Source organism: Polyodon spathula, chromosome 6 (assembly GCF_017654505.1).
Source record: "Polyodon spathula isolate WHYD16114869_AA chromosome 6, ASM1765450v1, whole genome shotgun sequence".
NCBI lineage: Eukaryota > Metazoa > Chordata > Actinopteri > Acipenseriformes > Polyodontidae > Polyodon > Polyodon spathula.
Window position 1 is genome coordinate 17,229,850 of NC_054539.1, and position 26,556 is coordinate 17,256,405.

Consider the following 26,556-nt stretch of genomic DNA (forward strand, 5'->3'; position numbering starts at 1 on the left):
TATCTGTGGTAGTTCTTGCGCATATACTAAATCATTCTTATTGTAGTTTTGTTCCTAAGTAGCCCTTCTTTGAACTGCAGGTACTTAAGATCACTGGTGGAGACTATACTGATTTACCAGCAATTTAAGGAGCAGAATATAGAACAGCCCAACCCCAAGCAGGAGCTAATGGATTTTTGGATGGACTTCCTTGTAGAAGCCACAAAGAAAGAACTATCTTTAGTTCGTTTCCCTGTGAGTATGACAGTGCCCATGTTACTTTTTATCTTTATCTTTCTCAGTTTTGTTTGAGCTTTCTAAGTAAACTTAAAAAAAATAAAAATAAAAATAAAAAACCTCATTGGAAGGCTACCATTGTATAACCCACACCTTTTATAAGAACTCTTCCATGAAAAATAATTGGCTTCCAAAATTGGCTCCCAAACAATAATGTTACAGAGAGGAGTTTCTTTTATTTATTTTAGTTTGTTCCAAAGTTACTTACCACTAAGGCATTTGGTTGCTTTGTCAGGTGTAACCGGTTACACTTGTGTTTATAAAATGCCTGTAGAATTTAAATCAAGGTGTTTTGTCTAGAAACTGAAAATTAGAAACTATATATATAAAATATATATATAAACCAGCATTCTGCCCTTTTTGGCAAAACAACTGTTAATGTTACCATGACTCACGAAACATTAACAAACATGTTTGGTATGCTACTAAAAGGGTTGGGAGTTTAGATTACCAAAGTAAAGTAGAGGCAGGAGTATGCAACCCGTATGCTTTTCTAAACTTGCTTTTTTTTTTTTTTTACTTCATAGGTTTTGATATTAGAACCCACCAAAGTCTACCAGCCTTCTTATCTGTCTATCAACAATGAAGCTGAAGAGAAGACTGTGTCCATATGGCACGTGGTACCGGATGATAAGGTATTATCCAATGGAATACAAGGGATTTCAGATTCAAAACAGATATTATATATGCACTTCAAAGCTGTACTGTACAATTCCTCTCCACTGCAGCTTGAAGACAGAAATAATTTATGGTTATGAGATGCAGTAAATGATGTGAATAATATAAAAGTGCATACATTTTGTTTTTCTTTTAGTCTGAAAGTTAATTCTAAAAAATAAACTGTTACAATATTGTGTTCTTGTGTCTACCTGGAGATGCAGGGTGCTACATCACTTCGCTCTGGTGCGTCAAGTAGATTTCTAAGCAGCCTAAGTATGCAAATTTAACCATAACCGAGAATCGATAGAATTTATTAACATGGAATTATGTTTGAATTTTTTTGACCGAGTGCTGGCAATACTAGGTAGCATACACTGCTGTGCAAAAGTCTTAGACATGTTGCATTTTTCAACTCTAATGCATTATGAGCATCAACAATTTACTCAAAGACTCCACTCATAACAACTATAACAACCTTGACTTGCATAAAGAAGGAAAAACATTGAGTGAAATAGCTCGCATCACATGATTTTCAAGGTGTGATATCCGAAGCATAATTAACAAGTACAGAGAAACATCACCTGTAATTGACAAACCCAGGACTAGAAGAATCAAAAAGCTGTCTAAGAAGGATGAGCAATACTTGAAGATAATATCCTTAAGGAATAGAAAGAAGACAAGCGTTGAATTGACAACAGAACTGGCAGGAGGCACAGGTGTCGTTGTCCATCACATCAACAGTATGAAGATCACTCTTGAAATCAGGACTTAAAGGATGTGTTGCAGTGAGAATACCTCTGTTAAGAAAGGGGAACAAGACTAAAAGGCTAAAATATGCACAAGAACACAGAAATTGGACTTTGGAACAATGGTCAAAGGTGCTTTGGACTGAAGGATGGACCATTTGACCATTGTTCAATCCCACAAGTTCACCACCACGAGCTGAATTGAAAAGTTAATTTGCTCTCAAATCACTATGTTGCATGGAAATCACTTAAGACTGGTTACACTCCTCTTAATTATTTCGCAGGAAGTATTTCAGGACAATCTGTTTCTAGGTAAAGAGTGGACATGGCTTTCAGACAGCTAAATTTGCAAATGCTAGCAGAGCAACAGAAAGAGGAAATACCATGTGGGCAGAATGTACAGACAAAGTATAACAATTCCTTGACTTCTCTACTGAAGAAGTCCTTAGTCAATGTTATACTTTGATTAAACATAATAACATTTTAGTTTATTTCCAACTTAAACGTTTCATTTATTTGTGGTTTATTTTAAACATTACTAATTACCAGTGCTTAATTTGTAAAGAAAGAGGTGCCGGGGCCCAAGCAATGACAATACCATTCTTAAGAAGTGCACATTCAAAATCATAGCAAAGTTTATTTGAAAGAGTATTGTACGTATGCCTACGTAAGATTTTATAATCACGTATTCTGCATCATATATGCCAGGTAGTAGTATGTGCAGAAAAATAAATTTAAGGCAAATGCAGGACAATATATAACTGCCCATCCCCTTTTTTTGCTCAGTGTATATGCACTATTATTCTGTTTTGTTATGGTTTGGCATTTAAACGGTTTAAAATGAAATAAAGAGTGGAATGGCATTCAGATGACTCCAGAAGGCCGACTGATATAAAAAAAATAATAAAAAAAAACACACCCACCCTACACAAACATTGGTGTGACCGATGGTCCGCGTTGTAGTAATATCTGTCTATATTTAACATTATCAGCGCTGTGAATCCAGCAGAACACACAGTGTGTGGAGATTGCAAAAAATAAATAAATAATAAATAAGGCTCGATAGTTGTTAGCTCGGTTTGTTTTTATTCTCTATTAATTAAATTCTATTCATTGAAAAATGGAAAGAGAGAACCTGGCCGTTATTGTTTTTATATATTTTTTTGAATAGGGGAAGTTCGCAGGCAGTGTTCCTGCGTGGGGGTTGGGGTACAGGCAGGCATGAACGGGTTTAAGTTCAACACCAACCCTAAATAAAATGTTGTTCCTTTTATTAAGCAGTGGTATAATCAGAAGCAGTGGTATCTAAAATAGCAGAAGCCAGTTTTCAATTTAGTGAAGTAGGCTACAATATTTGTTTTCATTAAAAACAACTTATTGAAATTTAATGTTCAGCTTGCTGAAGCTTGTTGTGTACTACTCATTCAGTCAAACCAAGTAGTGTAGGAATTTGTTTGTATCATTCCAGACATTTTTCAACTCAAGTAAGCGTATTTCATTTGTGTATAAAAACAACAATAGAATCACAGTCATCTTCATGGCACGTAAATGGTAAAGTAATTAAATATCCCAGGCATTGGACTGTCAGTTTAGTGCATGCATGAACTTGCAGAATGAATAAAATGAGAATTGTAAGAACACATTTAAGATCAAAACATTTAATTACATATATTTTTTTTTACTTTCATAGCTGAAGAGGTGCTGGAGCTATTCCTCGATAAGCCCAAATAATGTGTCTTTATTTTGCAAAAAGTTGCGATGGTTTTATACCTCGAGAGTTGCGGTTGATTTCCTGTGTTAGTTTATGTTAATTTCTTAATTTCTGCAGCGCTGCAATAATTGCAGTTTCTCTGCAACTCTGTTAGATTTCACTCACTTGGGGTTTTATGCAAAACATTCCCAACGCAAGCAGAGTTGTGAGAAAGATGAGAAAAATCACAAGACCTTTGAATATTTGCCCCATTATTGCTCATCTTTGTTAGACAGCTTTTTGGGTCTTCTAGAGTCTCCTGTGTTTGTTAATTACAGATGATGTTTCTCTGTACTTGCTGATTATGCTTTGAATACCATGCATTGGAAATAGAACGATGCAAGCTATTTCACTCAGTGTTTTTCTTTCTTTATGCAAGTCAAGGTTGTTATAGTAGAAAACACTACTGGAGGCTTTGAGTAAATTGTCGATGCTCATAATGTATCAGAGTAGAAAAATGCAACATGTGTAAGACTTTTGCACAGCAGTGTACCTTTTAGGCATAAAGCAGTATTTAAGTGCCTTGGTTGTAAGAGATTAGATAACCAATGATGTAGATCAACAACATCCAAAATATCTGGGACCGATAAGTTTGCATAATCGATTTGTATTGATAATCGAACAGTTAACACACACAAGTACCTACTGATTATATACAGCTAGTAACCTGTTCTATCACATTAAGCATACAAAATTACAACGCTTTACAAATCATTGAATTAATGCAATTCAGTAAAACTTTAACACCTACAGTTAAGATAATGAAATACTGTAATTAAACATACCATATACCAAACTTTGAACGTCAAAGAATACAATTTAGTACAACTTTGACACATTACAGAACTTTACGAATCATTAAACTTCAAAAATTCAGTAAAATGTTTCTATATTTTGATACTTGCATTTGAAGTGAATAAAATAAAGGTTCTTAGCTGCTTAATAACATAGACAGAATCTCCAGCTTTTACTGGCGAAATAGAAGAAAAATCAAGACAGAGGTGTCTGTTTTAATTTGCTTAACTGCAGCAATTTAATGCTCCATCTAAGGTTTTGGTGGTCTGAATAATTCTGTAACTTTCATTTGTCTCAGTCTGCTGGTCATTTTTTTGGCACCTAAATCTCGTAGCCGTTCTAGCAGCAGCAGCTGTGTGTATAATACGCCACACGCAATTCGTCACGTGATTACAGGAGCGTTCGGTTGATCAAAGATCAGATAATTGACTCTCTACTGTATATCCTGCAGTAATGTTCAATGATAAATACTGTATGTTAAAGCTGTGTATAATTATTTTTGTTTTCACTGTAAGTAAGGAGCTGTAAGTTGCTTTTAATTTTGAAACTGTTTCTCCTAGTGTAGGTAAAAGTTTTAGTAAATATGATAACATTAATACCATAATGCAATGATATCTGATACAAGTTAAATATTAGAGAGGTCAAAGAAAGATATAGGCCTTTAATATAGGTTCAAACTGTAACCCTTTGGAGACTCCTAAATTAGGTGATAATGAAATGATGTCACATTTTCCGCTTTTGTAATTTAGTATACTTAACATAATTTCTTTTGACTTGCATAACTATAGAAAGCAAAATAAAGACCAGTAAAATAACACTGCACTGTAAAGATTATGTTTTCTTCTATAGCTAAATAACCGTATGGTCCTTTTTTTAAATGTAATTAGAAGATGGAATAAATGTAATAACAGCGCAAGTGATCTTTCAAGCTTAAAAAAAGGTTGTTTGTTGAAATATCAGTATAGTATTATTGAGTTTTATTTAGCCTAATTTTAGTTTTAACTGTGTGAATCGTTACGTTGTGTTTACATGCCAATACGCTGCTATGACTGCTCATTACACATCCTGATGGGTCAGGTTAAATATATTAACTGCAGCGTGTTCATATGTATCTTGTTTTTTGTCTTTTTGTCTTCCCTCCACACGGATCAACCTGCAGAAGGGGATTCACGAGTGGAACTTTACAGCTGCCTCAATCCGAGGTGTAAGGCAAGTTTCCAAATTATTTTATAGAGTTGTTTTATTCCTCTAAAAGCACAATTGCGGATACAAAGCCGTTGTACTTGATGGGTCAGGAGGATGTTTCAAAAGAGATGTATCAAGCAGTATCAATACAAGATTAAAAAAAAAAAAAAAAAAAAAAAAAAAAGTGTGCTCCCTGATTTATTTGTATGTTTTATTAGCTGGTCATCTACATATAACTGTATATTTTCATAAAGTGATCTGCCAGCCTAATTTTCTTTGAGCTCCAGAAACCTAGCAGTTGCAGAAACAGATGTTGTCTCCATTGCATCTGCGTTTTCCAAAATTAGTATAATCCTGCAACATAATGAGGTCATATTCTGCCCATCAGAAGTTTGTTTTATAGATTTAAATTATCATAAATGCTATTTCTTTGAGTATTCTTACAGAATAGTTCCTCAATTCACTCTGCATTACTACAAAAAGGAAAATGAAAAAAATAAACTCCACCAGAACATTACTAAATGATTTGTTTCCTAGAAAAAAAAAAAAAAAAAAAACTGTTCCTTGCTAATATTATATAGTATATGTAGACAGTGTACTGTTGTGCACACTAGTTTGCCATTAGTGTACTCGCAAGATGGTTATGTGTAACTTGTGCCTGTGTGTATTTTTTCAGTGTTTCAAAGTTCGACGAGCGATGTTCTTTCCTGTATGTTCTGCACAATGCTGAAGACTTTCAAGTTTACTTTTGTACTGAGCTCCACTGTAAGAGGTTTGTGGTTTTTCTGTTCTGCATTATAGACAGTAGCTCATAATCAGTTCAGAACATTTCACTATTTGTGACCGAAGGGTCAAGGACCTAGTTCTGTTTGCAAGACCTGCATGTAATTTAATTGTTTACCTTTAAAGCATGTATTGCTCTTTCCAATGGCAGGAGACCTTGAAGCAGGTACTCCCATGTTCTTGGCATGTTAAACATTCAGACATACTTTCAGATGGCATGCAAGCCCTAGGGTGCTTTGCAGTACCAGTTTCCTGGGTGGTAATGCATGCTGTTTGAATTAACTCAGGTTCTGTGAGATGGTGAACTGCATTACTGAGGAGTCTGGAAAGGGTCCAGATGAGGGAGAGTGTGAGGGGTACGCCCTTGAGGTAAGGGAGAGCTTCTTGTGTGATTTGAGGAAAACATTGTGGCCTAAATATTATATTCCCATGTAATGTATCTAGTGCTTTTCTGTATAGCAGTTGTATTATAGGGCAGAGAAGGGCCCCAAGGATGGATATAGTAAATGGTATAAAATTACAAGAATGATATATAATGTTAGAGTATATAAAAAAAGGTGTCACCTGATATTTTGTTGTTGATGTCTGTATGTTTTTGGGGAGATTTAATGTTATAGGGGAAAGGATAAACAAATATTACTGTTCACTACATTCGCCATGCTCAGCTATTACGAAAAATTACCAATAAACCACATCTTTTCCCTGATTGATCTTCCAGTATGACTATGAGTATGATGAGAATGGCGAGAGGGTGATCCTTGGAAAGGGAACGTATGGAGTCGTTTACGCAGGCAGAGACCTGAGTAACCAGGTCAGAATTGCTATCAAAGAGATCCCTGAGAGGGACAGCAGGTATGCACTGAATGTGTTTTTACAAGAGACAAGGAATGTGATATAACTCCTCTGTATTATTGGTATTTTCATTCATACAAGGAAAAATACAAAATTAAATGCACTGGTAGCCATTTAAATGTAACTGAACACCAGTCATCAGTTTGCCAGAGCTAACAATTTTGCACCAGTAACAAGTGCAAACATGTGCAAAATTGACGAGAAGCCACAATAAAATGCAAAATACAGTGCCTTGACTTTGCGTTTTACTACATTTCAAAATTAGGCCCTATTTATGTAGGTTAATAGATACTATTCTCCTAATGGGGGATAGTTTTGATCATTTTAGATTTAGAGGTTATAAGGCGATTATGCTTTAAGTGTTTTTCATATTCAACATTAGGGATTTTTTTGGCTAGGTGAATCTCTTTGTTACAAATATTCCTCATTCATGAAGTATCCTCGATTTCTTAGTTTGAAAACTAGTTATTCTTTTGTACTATACCAGTAAAAAAAAAAAGTGTCAAGTGGCATTAAATATTAAATATTTTCTTACCTTGACTCTAAGCTCATCACAAGTACGTTCCTATAGTCCTCAGTTCACAAAAGGGTGAAATCAGTCACAAATACTGGAGCTTTTAAAGCCAGTGTTTTTTGTGTGCTATCTGTTCCATGGTTCCCTCCTGTATCTCCCCACCAAGTAAGGTTATCTCTGTCAGAAAAGGTTACCTGCAAACATGCTTGTTCTCCCACATTATGCAAGTATTAGATTAGTTGTAACACGTAAGTTGGGTGAAGAAAAGCATTTTTCACACACGGGGGCCAGGCTGCCATAAAATAACTGTTGTTTCACCTGGATACCTGTTATGTGGTATAAAACAGTAGTTGTGTGCTTTGCCTTCAGATTCTCGCAGCCTCTGCATGAAGAGATAGCTCTGCATAAACACCTCAAGCACAAGAATATAGTCCAGTATCTGGGCTCCATCAGTGAAAATGGCTTCATCAAGATATTCATGGAGCAAGTCCCTGGAGGTAAGCCTCTTTAACTCCAGGCGAGGTTTTATTTCTTTAGAATGATGACAGGTCATTATATGGGTTATATGGGTTATATATATATATATATATATATATATATATATATATATATATATATATATATATATATATATATATATACACATACATACACATACAATTTACAATGCTAGCCAGGTGCAGGGGATAATTAGCAATTACACAATTAACCCCCTCCCTGCTGTGTTACTATATGTAAAATATATATATTTTAAAATAAAATAATCATTGTTACCTAGAAATGGGATAAATCCACATGTATCTGCCATGTATCTATTGAACTAGCTCACAGGAAAGCAGGTCCTTAAAGATTTACTGTTTTATATAAAATCGCAGCATGGAAAAAATCCTATCGAACTGTATTTTCTTCATAAAAATAGACTTTTAAAGCTTTGTGAGTTAGGCTTATCGTTCTAAATGATTAAAAAGCCATAAAGAACACCAGGTCCCAGGTCTGTATGTCTGTATCTGTGATTTTAGAGATGTTCTGTTGCAAAACAGCTGAGCCATCTTGTTTTCAGGGAATTAATTAGGTTTAACCAACCTGTTTGAAAACTTACGCTGCATGCTAACAGTGAAAAAAGGAAACCTTTACTAACCCACATGAGTACTGCATGCATCAACATGAGGAAAAATACACATTCTTAAAATATATGTAATAAATTGAAATAGACATTTAATTTCATCATATTCATTGAAATAGGGGATTTTATTTTGGTGTATATACTGTTGTGTGCACAACAACAAACTAACACAAGTAAGGCCAGCTTGCCCTGACTGTTGCAACTGGACATACAGTACACATGCCCCTGTAGCCACACTCCTGCTATTGCTGAGTACTGACTACTGTTCACTTTCTTAAAATTGCTAGTTCTAGAAAAATATTTTAAATTAGATTGGGCAATGTGGGGGTCCACTAATGATCATGCGATGATAATGTTGTTATTGTTTTTATTATTTATTTATAAAGCACAGTGCAATAACAACCATTTTGTATTGTAATTTATGATTATTACAATGTTGTATTTTAATTACAGGAAGCCTTTCTGCTCTCCTGCGATCTAAGTGGGGACCCTTAAAGAATAATGAGCAAACAATAGGCTTTTACACCAAGCAGATCCTGGAAGGTTTAAAATACCTTCATGACAATCAGATAGCGCATCGGGATATAAAGGTAAGATATTGTTTTGTATTTGTGTTTTATTTACACTCAAGGCAAATCTCATTCATGCAATACCAGGTTTTGAACAGCTGTCACTGTCTTTTTCAGCCTCCAATCAGGTGATCTAACATTACAGCACTGCATTATTTGTCAGGTTCTTGTTTTAAAATGTAATGTGCTTCTTTCTTTTTATTACATAGTATCTTTTTAAAACTCTTTCCCATGACCTTCCTAACAAAGAGGGCTTTCTCCAGAATGAAGAGGGACCAGAAGCACTCTTGTTGCAGGATTTAATTCTAACTGTCTGTTATGACAGTACAGTCATTACAGACAGAGATCTGAGCCCTGAGGTGTTGGCAGTTTCAGCAGAGAAAACCATCTGCAACTAAAAAATACAAGCACTGTCAGGAGATTACTGCAGCACTAGTCTACGAACTGGTGTTCAGCACGCTTGTATACTGTCATTATGTTCCAAAGCAAGTTTCTACCTGGCGTGTGACACACCTTTAAAGCAAGGCATGTTCAAAAAATTACCTTTTGTATTCTTTACCAGCTATAGTAAAGTTAATGTTTAGAAAAAAATACACTGGGCAGTCCTTGAGCAAATTATTAGCATAATACCCAGACTGTTGCTGCAGAACTGTGGCAGGCAAATGTAATGCAGTGTTGTAGCACAGCAGTAAAACTGATAAAGGAGTAATGAGAGTTTAATTATAAATGTGACTAAGCCTCTGCTTTAGTGCTCAGAATGTTCTGAATTGCTTAAACTCGTGTTCAGTTGTGTAGACTTCTTATAGTAGAGCCACTGCTTACAACCTAAGAAGAGACTTTTGGCAATCAACTGAATAACAATGCCCCTGCACTGACATGTTTTCTACCAAGCAGCTTATGTCAGGTTTATAACACTCACAGAAGCCCTCTGTACTAATATTGCAAGTAGCCTCACCCCCAAGTGTATGTTAGTTCCTGCTTTTGCATACCGTTGACACACACTGATAAATGTTAAATGTCTTGTTTTTGTTTTGTTGTCAGTCCACACATTTTTTTTATGACTTTATGACGTTTTGTTATGATGTCAGCATCATTTGCTGTCAGTGAACCTTCTAACATTTTATTTTATCAGTTTCTGCTTGAGTAAGTCTTTTTATTTTAATGAGGCAGTTTAAATGTAAGTGAAAATCTGTTAAATAGATTATGAAAACTGTAAAAATGCACAACCCATTAGGTACTACCAAATTACAGTGTAGTGAAAAAAAACATCTACGCTTAGAAAGTAGATATTGTATCTCTATGGGTTCGTGTCATAGTGAAATTAAAGTTAAATTTAAAAACAAAAACTGTTTCCTTTTTAGCATTTTTATTTCTGTAGGTCCTAACGCAGGAATACTATAGATTTTACACAGTTTTTACACACCACCTTAATAACACTATGTAACACAATTTTTGTTCCTGGGTAGTAAGTGTTATTTCCTAATTGCTTATGCCTCAAAAGTATAGAAAACGGCTATTATTCCCCACAAACTTTGCTTTTGTGACCAGGACAGTGATATTTTGAAATTTACCTATTTCCACTGAGAAAACGGTCTTCTCATTCACATAAAGTCAGAAAAAAAACAATATATGAATCCAAATTAACATGTATTTATACTAAAGTAATACAAAAATGACTACAAAAGATTTAGAAGTGAGTAGTTTTTCAGGATTTACGATTATACTGTAAATCACTTTCACGAATCAGCCCACAAATGTAGTCTCCCATCATGTTCTCGATATACTGTCCTTGGTAGCGGCGTGAAGATGAGCATTAAGGATATGGGCTTTGAGGGACATCCTACAGCCCATTGTGCCGTAGTTCTTCACCAGAGTCTCAACCAGCTCCACATAGTTTTCGGCCTTGTGATTGCCCAGGAAGCCCCGAACCACTACAACAAAGCTGTTCCAAGCTGCTTTCTCCTTACTAGTGAGCTTCTTGGGGAATTAATTGCACGCCAGGATCTTCTTTATCTGTGGTCTGACGAAGACACCGGCTTTGACCTTTGCCTCAGACAGCTTAGGGAAGAAGTGTTGAAGGTACTTGAAGGCTGCCAACTCCTTATCTAGAGCTCTGACAAATTGTTTCATAAGGCCCAATTTGATGTGCAGTGGTGGCATCAACACCTTCCGGAGGTCCACCAGTGGCTCCCACTATACGTTGTTCCTCCCCACAGAGAACTCTGTCCGCTGTGGCCAGTCCCGCCTGTGGTAGTGCGCCTTGGTGTCCCTTTTGTCCCAAAGGCAAAGATAGCAGGGAAACTTGGTAAAACCGCCTTGGAGACCCATCAGGAATGCCACCATTGCAGCCTCTTGATGCCATCTCAGAAAAATGCAGATATGTATCCACTTAGGCAGCTGGAACTAAACTGAACTGGTGGGCTTAAGGCCCCTGTATTTATACTACTGTTTATATTACTGGAAAGTTCTAGAAAGTTCTAGAAGTTACTCCAAGTTTACTCAGCACTGAATCTATCTGGAATGTTCTGGAAAATAGGTAAATTTCAAAATATCACTGTCCTGGTCACAAAAGCAAAGTTTGTGAGGAATAATAGCCATTTTCTATACTTTTGAGGCATAAGCAATTAGGAAATAACACTTGCTACCCAGGAACCAAAAAAAATATATATATTTGTTACACGGTGTAATATGTTTGATCATACACACACACACACACACACACACACATATATCCTATTACTTCAATTTGGCGCCGCAGCGTTTATTTTAAATTGATCAAAATGACTGCGGCTCTTAAACGAGGGCGTCGATTATACGAGGGCGGCCTTTATTAATAATACTACGATTTTCAAACGCTGCAATATTTTATTACATGATTCATGACATTTTAGAAGTATCACGGTTGCTAATTTTCTGTAATAGGGTAGTCTATCTGTATGCAGCAGGGTGTGTGGCTAACCTACTGTGACTACAGTACGTTTATCGGTGACAGTTACCAAGAGCCTATTAGGTGGGAGTTGGAAGGTCAGGGGAGTACTGTACCAGCGAATTGGGAGTGTGTATTCGTTGTTAAGGGGTGGGACAATGCTGGTTTGGCAGTTAAGTCCAAGAGTGAGACGTAGATGTTTTTCTACACTAAAAATTACTTCAGAATATCAACTTGATTTCTGTAAAAACTACAGTATATCCTACTAAGTTTGTTTTTAGTTAAAAAAAAAAAAAAAAATTTAACTAAAAACAAAACAACAAAACCACCTATAAGAACTTCATAAGGACTGCTGTTCTGTACCTAGTTTATCTTTTATCTTCTTTCAGAACTGTAGTACCATAAAATAAAATGTGTTTACTATGTGTGTGTGTGTGCATTAGTTTGAAATTTACGTGCTAGGTTGAGGCGCCCGTCTCTTCGGGGGCGTTACATGTACGTAGTCAGTGTTGCGAGTTTATGTGTTTACTCTGTGTTTTTCTTAGTAGGCGGAGAAATAAAATGCCTTAATGTTTCTTTATTGATACCAGCGTGTATTCGAGGGCGGCCTCTATTGTAAAGCTGATATATGACTGCGGCGTCAATACGAGGGCTTCTTTTAATACGAGGTGGCGCTAAATTGAAGTAATTGTGTGTGTGTGTGTGTGAAAACAAAGTATTTTAACTGAGTCAAATTGTATTCAATGCCAAATAAATAATTTCTATGACTATCCCAACCTTACCTTTTTGATTTTAACAATACTCATGTCAGTATATTTATTGTGATAGGCACATTTCTAAAATGTTTGATCCATATCTTCATTTTTATGACACATAAGGGGAATTCTCTCTGATACATTTTAGCAAATGCAAATTCTGATCAGTCCTAAGCACCCTACATAATTAAATGTATTAAGCCATATTTTCAGCTATACCTCTGCTTTATGTAGGTCTGTCAGCCAGTTTGGATGAATGTGTTTTGATGTAAAGCATGCAAAATAGATAATGCAAGCTGTAGCTCATTTAGCTGCAATTTTTAGGCTTGCCTTAAACCTTGTAAACAGTTCAAAGGGTTTATCTGCCAGTATTATAGCTAGCTAGTAGTAGCTATAATACCGGCAGATCAAAGGTTTTTTTTAAGATAGTTTTTCTTTTTTTAATTTCCAGGGTGACAATGTACTGATCAACACATATAGTGGAGTGCTGAAAATTTCTGACTTTGGAACTTCAAAGAGACTTGCTGGACTCAACCCTTGTACTGAAACCTTTACAGGTATGTAACTGCTCTTTATTTGACTTAAAAAAAATAACATACTTTTTTTGATCATTTCCATTCATGTCGGGGGCTGATGACTACTGACTCTTTTATTCACTTTCTGTTCTCTGATGTATTCTGCTAAAGTGTATTTCATCCTGAGCATCACATTTCCTCATGCTGATGTCTACAGAAACACTATTGAGAGTTGTGATTGTACGGGGGAGATGGTCTTTTATTTAAACACAAACGTGGATATGTGACCTTAAGCCCCATGTGCAGGAACGGGAGTTTAAAATTGCAAGTGGTGTTCAAATCCTCCTGCACAGGGAGTGAAATCTACAGTGTGGTGGAAGGTTCAGTATACTTCACCATAAGGGCATTTAGGGACCAGTTTTATTAACATTATTTCATGCATTAAATGGAGAATGAGAAGACTCTATTGCAGTTTTAAAATAAATCAATAGCATTATTCTATCAGGTGGAAGGTGTATGTGCTTTAACCTGTTGAGGGAAATTCTAAGCATGATTAAAAATACTTTGTGAGCAATATGTGTGTTTGCATAGAGTTCAGTTTTATTGCAAAACCCACCGCACAAGATGTGGAGCATGTATGATTATGACAGGCACTGAAACACTCACACTATATTAATGGGATGTAATGGTGGAAACAGTAAATTTACTTGAACAGCCAAGGAATGGGGCAGGGAATCTGTTTGGGAAGTTATGTGGTTGTTACGATTTGTTAAGGTTGTATTCATACAGGTAACAGGTAACTGTAGTGCGTTGGCTGGTAAAAAAAAAAAAAAAGATTTCATCTTAATGCCGTTGGTGTTGGAATAATAAACAAATAGATTTAGATCCATCTCAGGAACTGTTGGGCTTTTATTACCGCATTCTGCCGAGTAAACAACCCGGGGGTGTAGATTTAACGTTAAGGCAAAAGTGGGGGTGGGGCGTTGATTCAAGACAGGGGCGATATAACAATCAATATTACTGTAATATTTTTAACATTAGCTAGATAGATTACGTTTAGAATTAGGCATGTTTTAAAATTCAACAGTCACAGCACACAGTTGTTAAAAATCAAGAAATGCATTTAACATTTACTAGTTTAACTACATGTTGTAGTTCTGTCATGTTTATACAGTAGTACTGTATTACTCAGCAAAGTGAACTGCAACCAAATGTTCTGGTTGTGTCAGTTTATGTCAACAACAAGGCAGCTTAAAATGTCAATTAATTTTACTAATCCATATACAAAGGATTCTGTACTGCAGTTAAAACTCTTTATTATTTACAGGAGGAAGTGACATGGTTGGCTAATCTTGAGAGAATTTAATTATATCCCTTTGACTGGATGCATTGTTCCTTTTCCTGTTAGGATGCTGTTATAAAGCTTTTCATTTAACCCTAGTTTAACCATTAGTTAAAAATGTTGGCCTGGGCTTGTGGCTAGAGACCCTCTTCATTAAATCTAATTGTTCCTACATGGACACTTGCAATGTAGGCAAAGTTAAAAGTGGTCAGTGTGGATGCCGTTGAAATACTTTTGCATTATCCTTATGGTCATCTGTAAACCGCACCCTACTGGATCAGAATTGGAGGATGTTTAAATTACATTTTAAATATCCTCCATGTTTAGAAATATCCTTTTTTGGTCAAGCAAATAAATGCTCTGTTTTGATATATTTTAATTTGGAAAATTAATCAGAAAATTGGAATTTGGTGTAAATAAAAACATTTGTTCTTTCTAGTATGTATTATCTTCATTTATTCTGTATAGGACTGTGTTTGTTCCACAACACTAGGTCATAGAGAATTGTAGTGATTGCATACAGTAGGTGACTCATCTGTTTAAAATACAGCCTTTTTAAAATGATTCAAAAGACTGGAGGTTTGCATTACTCATTGCTAACAATGTTTTGATGACCTTTTAAGTATCCTGTTGTGATGGAAGTATGCAGTACTTTGTGCTTTTGGCATAGCATTTCATGTTTTTTTTGTTTTGTTTTGTTTTTTTTATCCATCTCTTCATTTGTGATACCATCGCACAAGCATATTATTGCAATTTTTTAATAACAAACACAGGCATAATGTTTAATGTTATACAGGAACCCTCCAGTACATGGCACCAGAAATTATTGACAAAGGACCAAGAGGCTACAGTAAACCCGCTGACATATGGTCCCTGGGATGCACCATTATTGAAATGGCAACTGGGAGGCCTCCCTTTTACGAACTCGGGGAACCTCAGGCTGCCATGTTTAAGGTATTATCCTTTCATTGCTTTTTTTTTTTTTTTTTTAAAACAACCATACATTTTTAAAATAAAAATAATTAGCAAAGCCTAAATCAGAATAAAAATAGGGAATAACTCAAATATTTTTCAGCACCATCAAAAGTGGGACCAGAGCCTGTGATCCCCAGACTATAGGGTACATCCTGCACTCCACGTGGAGCGCTTTTACTGGATGCACCACTTGGGAGCCCCCCTGTTTTGTACATTTTGCATTTAATGAAGGAGCAATTGAGACCAACCCCATTCCCAGTCCTGTTCTGAACATGGGCAGTAGGTTTGTGAATGTACACTCCATGTATATGGATTACATGTATAGGTTATTAGTTAATGGATTTATTGTGTTCAAACCTACATTAAGAATTCAGCCGAGGAGAGAACAAAGCATGGTACAAGAAGCAAATTCAGCCAATGATAGTTTTGCCCTTATAAATTTGAAATGTGCTGTGTCACTCCTGTATCCTAGAAACAGTATTAATGGTGATAGGGGGATGTGTTATCCATGTTCTCACCGTGAACTGAAAGCTAATTAGTTTCAAAAAGCATAACATGTCAACCCACTCAGATGACAAAAGAATAAATGTGGTTGATTTAAAAGCGCACAAATATTTTAAATACAGTAAGCCAGTTTGTCTGGTAACTGGTACTTTGATGTGTGTGTGTGTGTGTATGTGTATGTGTATGTGTGTGTGTGTGTGTGTGTGTGTGTGTGTGTGTGTGTGTGTGTGTATATAATATATATATATATATATATATATATATATATATATATATATATATATATATATATATATATGTGTGTGTGTGTGTGTGTGTGTATGTATGTATGTATATGTGTATATATATATATATATATATATATATATATATATATATATATATATATATATATATATATATATATATATATATATATATATATATATAATCCCTCACCAACTGCGTATTTGCCAACCGTGGAATTCATGTATATGCGGTTTTCCATTTGTATACCAATTTGCCAACCGCGGCATATAGATTTGTGTATACGCGGTTTTGCACAGAAACATATGACACATCCACATTTGCTTCCGCGCCATCGTGTGTATTCTTGTATGCTCCCATCTCGCCAGCATTTCCCGCTACCAGTACTAGCATCATCTCTAGCTTTGTCTCGTGTACTAGTCATAGTACTATGTGCATGCGGTCTTGTTGCTCCCTGTTAACTTAGCGTAATTGTCACCAGTCAATAACACCCTATTGCACTGAAACAGTCAACAACACCCTATTGCACTGAAACAGAACTACGAGAGAGACTGACAAATACTTCTGTAAGTAAGAGAAATGGTTCTTGTTAGTGTGGGTTAATACTTACTTTAATGGTATTGTTTTTTCGGTTTATAAGGTGCAGTTTTCCTTCACACTGTGTTATCTGTCTCCAGGTTGGGATGTTTAAAATCCATCCTGAAATCCCGGAGTCCATGTCGCTGGAGGCCAAGGCCTTCATCCTCCGCTGCTTCGAGCCTGACCCAGACAAGCGAGCAACAGCAAGAGACTTACTGACTGATGAGTTTCTGACCGTCACGAGCAGGAAGAGGAGGACCCAAAACAAGTTTACAGGTGCGCTAACCAAGACAGGCTGGAAACATAGGTAACAGAACCTGGGTATAAACAAGATCCCTAGCACATATACTGCTAGTGAAGTGTCATTACAAAACCCATTTCCATTTAGTCTTAAATTGTGACAATTGAAGACAAGCTGAGCATGTAGGCCTCATGGGGTAGTAAGACGTACCGGGAGCCGTGTTTTCAAGTGTATCCACCCTGCAATATGTGATTTTTTTTAGGGTTTGTTCTTCTCCCCTCTTGTATTTCAGGTTTGTTTATCTCCCCATCTGTTATGCCAGATAGCAGTTGGAGATGAGTCATCTGTAATGCCATTTGTCATCATCTTTATAATCCTTATTCTTTTATTATGTCTTCTTACATCATTGTTTTTATTTTTTTATTTCAGCTCTTTCAGCTGGGTCAGGTTTGTATTCTTTCACCTGTTTTATACTTATTTTTTATTTATGATAGATTATATATATATATATATATATATATATATATATATATATATATATATATATTATGTGTGTGTGTGTGTGTGTGTGTGTGTGTGTGTGTATATATATATATATATGTGTGTGTGTGTGTGTGTATGTATATATATATATATATATATATATATATGTGTGTGTGTATATATATATATATATATATATATATATATATATATATATATATATATATATATATATATATATTTATTTTTTTTTTTTTTATTTTTTTTTTATAATAAACGTATTTTCTAACTGCAAGAAAAATTGAACTGTAATCTCATAGACTGGTCTGGATCATTTTAATTAAGGGCACATTCACACCCAGTTTGCTTAACCCTTTCATATGGATTGAAGTGTGGTTCGGTTCGTTTGGAGTGATATGTGAAATCTCTGAGAACCACGTAATGGATCCAGGGTGCACATCAAACCAATGTGGCAATTTGAAACTAAACGCATTCCAGTTCACTTGGAAACGAACCGCTCCAAACCACGAAGCTACTAACGTACTACAGCAAGGACCAAGGAAAGTGTCTCCCCACTGTCTCTGCTACGCAACGTACAGCTTGCCAAAAAACACACACATACACACCAGACAAGAACACCGTGGGTAAATTGCAACAAACTAAAAGGAACAGACTAACTAGGGATGATCCCGTGCTTAGTACGGCGGACGGTACTAAACTAGTACGCAAGTTAATACCAATTACAACGAACTACAGCTGCATATTAAAAATGATCTCAATTGCAGTGAATCCAAAGTAACTGCTGTTGCCCTAGATGATACTAAAACACAATACTAAGTTACTTGCGGTATCGCACTAACTGGAACAAATATGAAAAATCCCAAAATGTACTGCCAACTTTTATGAGACTGAACTATTCATAACCAAAAATTATATACAATTATTTAAAATCTTCTTGGGTGGAGGGATATATGTCAAAACATTTGCAACAAAACCATTTTAAATCTTATTCAACTTAATGTAGGCCTATTTTATAAAATAATAAATAATTCCAGTGTCTCTGCTTTTCCATGCCATATTAGCTAGTTGGCAGCTTAGTACGCAGCTACATACTAAACCAATAGAACTGTGGTCTGGATGAAGCTGCAAGTGAGCCAGACAAGTGAATTTGAATTCATTTTAAAAGAAACTTAAGTTCGCTTGAATTTTTCTGGTGTGAAACTAACCGAAGCAAACCTTTATTTGGATGATGAAATAAAATGCTTTTTTTTTTTTTTTTTTTATAAATAAAAACATGGAATACTGTATGAACGATCAAACATTCTCAACCCATTCTATTAAAAAAATTAATAAATAAATGCCATTGCATAATTTTTGCCTTAAGTTTTTCCTGAAGAACAAAAAATTTTTAAAAGTGTTCTGTTTTTTGTCGTTGTTTTGTCATTGTTATTGTTGCCCCATCAGAGTATCTGCGCAGTATCTCTCTGCCGGTCCCAGTGGTAGTGGAGGACACAAGCAGCAGCAGTGAATATGACTCGGTCTCTCCTGACACAGACTTGAAGACAGACCCTTTCGTTTTCAAACCAAGAGTCAAGTGCTTCAGTGAGAAAGATGTCAAAGGAAGTAGATCTTTATTTTTGGGGTACAAGTTTCCTTCTGTTTACAAAGTTGATTTGCAAACACTGTTTTAGCAATTACAGATATGCCTGGAGAAGATGTTACACTGGCCAAGAATGACATTTTACAAGTTATTATTGGAGCTTTTTAGTCATGGAATATTGTTAATTATTTTTCATTTTATTTTTGTCAGTTCTATTTAAATGCTGTTATTTTATTTTTTTTATTACAAATCGTTCATTTATTTTCCACCACCACATGAAGTGTCTGTATTTTATATTAATATAGTATGTTACGTTTTTCCAGCACACTGCTCATTTCAAACTCAAGTACGCAAAAAAAGTGGACAATTTAGAAAAAAAGTACCAATGGCTGATTTTGCTAGATTATAAATGCAGACGTATTTTTCAATATACATTCTCATATTATGATACACGTAACGTAACATAAAAAAAACAGAACTCGGATTCTATTATTGAGCAAAAGTATTTTGCTAATCCAGGAAATCCTTGTCAACATAGGCTGGAATAAGCAGAATAATACAGTTCTTTAGAAAACATGCTGCAGAAACTATTTTATGTATTATTATTATTATTATTATTATTATTATTATTATTATTATTATTATTATTATTATTATTTTCAGCATACCTGTTGAGAACTTTGAGGACCACAGTGCACCTCCGTCCCCTGAAGAAAAGGACACTGGGTTCTTCATGCTGAAGAAAGACAGTGAAAGGAGATCCACACTACATAAAATACTGACAGAAGACCAAGACAAGGTTGTCAAGAACCTGATGGAAGCTTTGGCACAGGTATAAGACAAAGGGCAAGTGATCACACACACCACAAGAGAGCAAGTTTGTAGGGGTTGTATTTTTATTTACTCACTTGTTGTTCCAGCTCTTTTAAGGTGTGTTTCTGTCAACTGCAGCTATGTCTTCATAAAAGGTCTTCTGGTCTTCTGTAGTCTTTGGTACGAGGGTGTGCCTTCCAATAGTTTCTGTGCATCCATTAAGTAACTGCAATAACTTTCTATTTGTTCTCTTTTTTTAGCCCTTGGACAAATAAAATATATATTTTAAATAATTATATTGTAGCACTTATGCCCTGAAAACTATTTGCAACTGTCACTTTCAAGATTTTCTGCAGCTCACAGGACCAGTGTCACTTGGTACACTGGGAGCGTTTTTGCAGGAATAATCTGAGCAGATCTAACCAGCTCTTGCAGATGATTTTTCTGGTGCTCAGGACCAAGGGAATGGGATGGCAGAGCTGTGCATGCAAGCTCCTGCCCTTCCTGCTGCACCTTTGCGAGTAAAGGAGGAGCTGGGATTTGGGAGTTGCTTCCAGTTATGGGAATGCATACCAAGACATTAGAGAACACAGACATATTTAGAATACCTTTAATTTAAACATGTTGGTGCAGGTAAAATGTAAAAAAATACCAGAACATTGTAAACCTTGAAACAAAAAAATGACAGAAATGCAACTTAAAAGGTAAGAACAATATATGAGTGAGTGTAATGCTGTACTGTTGTATCCCATACAACTTTTCTCTTACTGGTGCACACGCACCTTTTGACCTCATATTAACTGGGGTCAGAAAATCTATAGCAGCTGTGCATCGACAACACTGGTGCTACAAAAAATATATAAAATGAATTGATTATATTTAGAAGTGATTTTGAGTCATCCAAAGACTTAGAGGCTTGGTCATCCAGTGGTTAAAGGGGCTTGTTACCAGGTCCGTGCATAGTTCACCCCCTTGTCTCTGTAAGTCGCTTTGGATAAAAGCGTCTGTTAAATAACTAATAATAATAATAATAGGCAGTAATAATCAAGTGCACACCACATTTACAGTGATGTTAAATGAGAACATGCAAGATTAGTTCTCGGGCAGTTGAAAACTGCCAAAGGGCTGTCATCAATAAAATTAAGTGCCTGATTTGCATCTGCAGATTTAGATTTTGTTTATTTTCTTTTGTATTTCAAATCGCATGTGGATTGATACCAATTATCAGTAACAAGCTGGCATTAAAGATATCAGGAAGATGCCAGACAAGAATGTTAATCTTTTTCAAAACCTGCTTTAGATTTTGAAAAAGAAAGTAAGTCAAATAGGATTTGATGGTAATATGATACAGCCCTACCTTTATGAATGCAAATGCCCACATTTTGTGATGCCTCAGATTATCTTTTATAATTGAAAGTAAATGAAAAGGCTTGCACGGCAGCTTAATATGTTTCCGTTGGTAATAACACATTCAGCATAGTGTGAAGCAAGAAATTGCACCTATGTGTTGTAGAGCTAGTTCTGTATAGCAAGTGATAATTTTCTTTGGTGTTTCTACTTCAAGCTGCAAAGTACGCTGAGGAGCTGAATGAATTATCAGCCATCTAAACAGAGAACAGCTCATTCAGGGACCTATCTTTTATTTCACAAATTACACAGGGAAGTGAGGCAATTATACTGAAACAAGAGCACATATCCACACTTGTGGTGAGCCTCAGAGAGTTTGTAAGGACCACTGACCGCAAAATCATCGCCAGCACTCTGTCCCGGCTCAAGCTGGAGCTGGACTTTGACAGCCATGCCATCAGCCAGCTGCAGGTGGTGCTTTTTGGCTTTCAGGACGCGGTAAGTCAATCCCATTAACTTGGAACTGTCATGGCTGCCGACCTGATCAGTAGGAGTATTTTTTTGAAAGCTGTCCCTATGTAATGCATTACACCTATTACTCTCCCCCATCCCCACCTCTGAACTGCAAACCCTGTGGTTATTTCCTCAATCAATGCTAATTACCCGTACCTCAACCGTGCCATCTGTCAGTTGCTTTGCAAATCTAGGATTTTAAGATTAGGATAATAAAATTACAAGCAACCCTTTGTTTAATATTGTTTGGGGCAGGATTAACTAATTAATGAAATTCACAAGCTTTTTTTAGGACTTTGTCTTTACTGGATTTTGACTGATAAACATACAAAACATGATTTGGTGTGCAGTAAGAGTGTCTTGTGATTTATGGCTGAGTCTCAATGGCTTTATATAGTCCCATTCTAAGTAGATTTAAAATATATTTAAGTGGCACCTATACATTTATTATAACTTAACAAATGTATGTGTGTGTGTGTAATAAATGTGTATTAAGGAGGTAGCTAATAATGAACTTCAATTCCTGTCACTAGGTAAATAAAGTCTTGCGAAACCATAACATTAAACCCCACTGGATGTTTGCACTGGACAATATCATCCGCAAAGCTGTGCAGACCGCTATCACCATTCTGGTGCCAGGTATGAGACATGCCAGTGCTGTGAAGCAGAGTTGGTATCAGCATTGGTTTAGATGTGTACTAATTTGGTATATCTCGTGTGTTATACAGCACTTGTCTACACAGGATTTAAGAAATGGTTAAGTTGCTGTTCCCCTTCAAGTATATTTATAGTATTTTTAAATGCAGGACCAAAATAACAAAAGTATTACACCCCTTCACAATATTACAGTTCAAATTCTTAGTTCAAAACACCTTTTTTTTTTGTTTGCAGAACTAAGGCCTCATTTCAGCTTAGCCTCAGAGAGTGATGCAGCCGACCAGGATGATGCAGAGGATGACCTGGATCCCCATGACAACACTCAAAATCAGAGGGATCAGAGGCAGAGTGCCGCCAACGATGACACAGTGCCTACCTCAGGCGTGAGCACGCTCAGCTCCACGGTCTCCCACGACAACTCACATACTGCTCAGAGATCTGTGAGCATGCAGCTGGGGAGGATGAAACTAGAAACCAACAGGCATGTAACTCCTGCTTTCAGTCGGAAAAAATAACTGCCATCTGATTTTAAAGTGAAATGTATCCGCCTTCCTTTGTATCATCGCCTACTGAAGTTAGTTAATCAGACATTAGAAGCATCACAGTTTTCAGATGCCTTTTATTGACCTCAGTTCACTTTGTTCTGTTTTGAAGGTTACTGGAGGAACTGCTGGAGAAGGAAAAGGAGTATCAAAGCATCCTGCATCAGGTTATTGAGGAGAGGGACCAAGAGATCAAACTACTGAGAATTAAATCTCAACCAATAGGTCAGTAATTGTTTGGTCATTGGAGTGCTGCTTGACAGTTTGCAGAGACATCGATTTTCCAACCAAAATCTGAAGCAATTCAATAACTTGCAATAACTTTAACTAAAATATCTGCTAAGAGCCTGTGACATCGTTATACACATAAGAACAGCTCTGAACAGCACCAAGGTTTTAATATCCTTATCTTGCATTAGAACTAGCTATATTGCCACTGTGCCCCTTTTCCTTTGTTGAAGATCTTTTAATTGTAAGCTTCCTGGTACTTAATGACTTTAACAACTGCCTGTTTTCACACAGACATACCTGCCTCATCAGCAACTCACCATTCACCCAGTGCACACAGCGGAGACCCTGAGCTGACTAAATGGATGAAGGAACACGAAGCTGACCAAGATACTATAGAGCGGGTAAGGTTCATTATTACCTACTGTACATCAGTTAGTGCAAGTGGTTTTGTGTTCAAAAATAAGTTTTAGTTATTTTTTTTTAAATCCAGTATAAAATTGCAAGAATGTCTCAATCAGTAGCCCAGTGTATTTTGTGGCTCTGACTAATTCAAGTCCTCCATTTATGTTTCCTACGGACTGGAATGTTATTTTGTTTTAGTTTTTTTTTTATATGTACTTCATCATACCCTATATATGTTCAATACATTTAAAAGTCATTTTTATTTTAACTTAATTTTCATGTGTGCTGTTCATTGTTGTACATCAGTTTAGCTCAGACACTGTTAAGAAATAGTTTTCTGTTTCAATGAAGTGCATACTAATGATTTGTTGAATATCCTAGCTTTTGGCAGAAGATTACACACTGACTGATATTCTTCACTACGTCACAAGAGATGATCTAAAGGGCTTAAGACTAAGGTATACTAAATATTTTTATTTGTCAATTTTTGAAAAACATATGTAATAAAAGAAAAAGTAATTCTAAACTTCTCACAGATTGCCTTATCTAATTATATTAGGTTCTGATTAGAAAGACCAGTATCCTACTGGAGGATGGCAACTAGGCTTAAAAAATGCTATTGCCTGACAAATGCCTGAGCACATCTTTCATTGAGTACACTTGTTAAACTGCTGTAATGGTCACATTTCTGCGAAATGTGTTGATTATTATTGTGTTGTCTTTCAGAGGAGGAATGCTGTGCAAGTTGTGGAACGCGATCATGGAATTTAGAAAAGACCCCTGGTAACAACCTTAGCTGTGGAATGCTCCTTTAGTGAAAGCAAGCCTCCATCAAATCTGAAATAGTATTCTCTTGAAGAGACTGCACTTTACTATTCAATTATAGTCTGTATCTAAACTACCATGCTTCTGTAATGTATTATTACATTTACTTAAAATGTAAAACAATGCTTGTACCATTACAATTGTAGTCTTTAAAATAGCAAGTACAGTGATTTTATCATAATGGCTGTGGTTCTTTTTCTTGCCTTTTAGATATGATTGTTGTCTTCAGTTTTTAAATTTTAAGAAAACTGAAACTAACACGTTGGGTTTCAAGTACTGTAAATCCATTTATATTTTGAAGAAAATAAAAACTAGACGTCATTTTTTAGTGCTGAAGTAAAAAAAAGCACAAGTGTTCTATTGTGTAATAAAGTGTACATTGTCCAACGTAGCCATATTAGTTGTGTAGCAAATAAATCACCCTGAATCTAGCTAAAATGAATGCTATGCTAATCAAAGGAAGCTTACAGTGCATTGAATTGGCAGCATTCAACAAACACACTGATGAATGCACTGTCTAGGACCACAACTGTTTATGACATTGATATAGATATTTATTTTCAGTGGTAGAGCTATGCTTCAACCTCAAAATGGAAGAACATACCAAGAAAAAGTTACATGTTCACAATTTCTAGCGCATGTTACAAAATTTTAGTTTATGGAACATTTTTGTGCACATTTTGTGTTTTTCCTTCACTGTTTTTAATTCCTGATACATATCTTAATCTTCGTTTTGAACCTGTTTAAACAATTGCTGACAGTCTGTACACTTAACTGGTTAACAATGTGCAATGTGGTCATGAATATTAGCCTCTTTTTTACAAGCTCTTTTACAATGGGAAGTTTAACCAGTAAGCATATGTGTATGGCAGTGTGCATTTTGATGTAATTTGATTGACACAGAAACTGAGCTTCATTTGTTTTTGTCTATAATTTGGGACTGAAGTTGGTGCAGAAGCAGCATTGAGAACATGCAGGCAGCGAGTTTCACACAGTATCAGAGAAAGAAGACTGAAATGCAATAATGGAACCAATAACATTGTTGCTTATTGCAGTAACTTATTTTTTTAAATGGGGGAATATTGAGTGTCATAACTATATATATATATATAGAGAGAGAGAAGAAATGCCACGTAAATTATTAATTCAGTTAATTATTAATGAATTCACAAATCAATATCAAATGTTTTTTTTAAAAAAAACTTTCAGTACACATTGAATAATGCATGATCTGTTTCATAAAATTAAATCTAATCTAAACTAACATCTGTATGTATTGCTAAAACATATTGTTCATTTTTACTGGGTTATTACAGCTTTGATATTGTTGTAACGTGTCTGAAACACAAACATTTAAAGCCAGGTCCAGGTTTGTTTGCTTCTATTTATGACTGCATCATTGCTCAGCACAGGGGTTACATGTATGTTAAAAAATGTACCATTCCTAATGCCAAGTAGCTGCAAACTTCAATGTAAAATAAAGCTGTGAATTTTAAGAATAAAGATGTTATTGTCATTTTTTTTTTTTTTTTTTTTAAATTAATCACCTGGCACAACTTAAGGGTGTTAATAAATAATGTATTTATTTTTTTGATTTCAGATTCCTTTGTGGAATAATAAACAAAATGCTTGCTTCATTTCCTGCTTATCTGGTTAAATATCTGCAATTTAGTGCCTGGGTCATGGTTACTTCTTTGTGGTATGGGTGAGGTTAGTGCTAATAGTTCAGAATCACATGGGGAGAAGGAAACCACTCTCCTCGAGGAATTAATCTGATGAGACCAGCATGATGGACCAACCGTAAGTA

At 35.7% G+C, this 26,556-nt stretch overlaps 1 protein-coding gene across 1 annotated transcript in view; it reads left to right on the forward strand.

The window, feature by feature from the left end:
* The window catches only part of map3k5 (mitogen-activated protein kinase kinase kinase 5), a 67,086-nt gene extending 40,841 nt beyond the window's left edge, over positions 1-26,245 (forward strand). The window contains exons 10-30 of the mRNA XM_041252320.1: positions 81-234; positions 804-911; positions 5,387-5,436; positions 6,089-6,184; positions 6,483-6,564; positions 6,914-7,047; positions 7,931-8,058; positions 9,138-9,274; positions 13,386-13,491; positions 15,588-15,745; positions 17,194-17,371; positions 17,766-17,783; positions 19,284-19,461; positions 20,083-20,251; positions 21,892-22,077; positions 22,626-22,731; positions 22,984-23,230; positions 23,404-23,516; positions 23,814-23,923; positions 24,306-24,382; positions 24,651-26,245. Of these exons, the coding sequence (XP_041108254.1) occupies positions 81-234; positions 804-911; positions 5,387-5,436; positions 6,089-6,184; positions 6,483-6,564; positions 6,914-7,047; positions 7,931-8,058; positions 9,138-9,274; positions 13,386-13,491; positions 15,588-15,745; positions 17,194-17,371; positions 17,766-17,783; positions 19,284-19,461; positions 20,083-20,251; positions 21,892-22,077; positions 22,626-22,731; positions 22,984-23,230; positions 23,404-23,516; positions 23,814-23,923; positions 24,306-24,382; positions 24,651-24,711 (2,596 nt within the window). The 3' untranslated portion in view covers positions 24,712-26,245. The remainder of the gene's footprint in view (positions 1-80; positions 235-803; positions 912-5,386; positions 5,437-6,088; positions 6,185-6,482; positions 6,565-6,913; positions 7,048-7,930; positions 8,059-9,137; positions 9,275-13,385; positions 13,492-15,587; positions 15,746-17,193; positions 17,372-17,765; positions 17,784-19,283; positions 19,462-20,082; positions 20,252-21,891; positions 22,078-22,625; positions 22,732-22,983; positions 23,231-23,403; positions 23,517-23,813; positions 23,924-24,305; positions 24,383-24,650) is intronic.
* Positions 26,246-26,556: the final 311 nt, after the last annotated feature.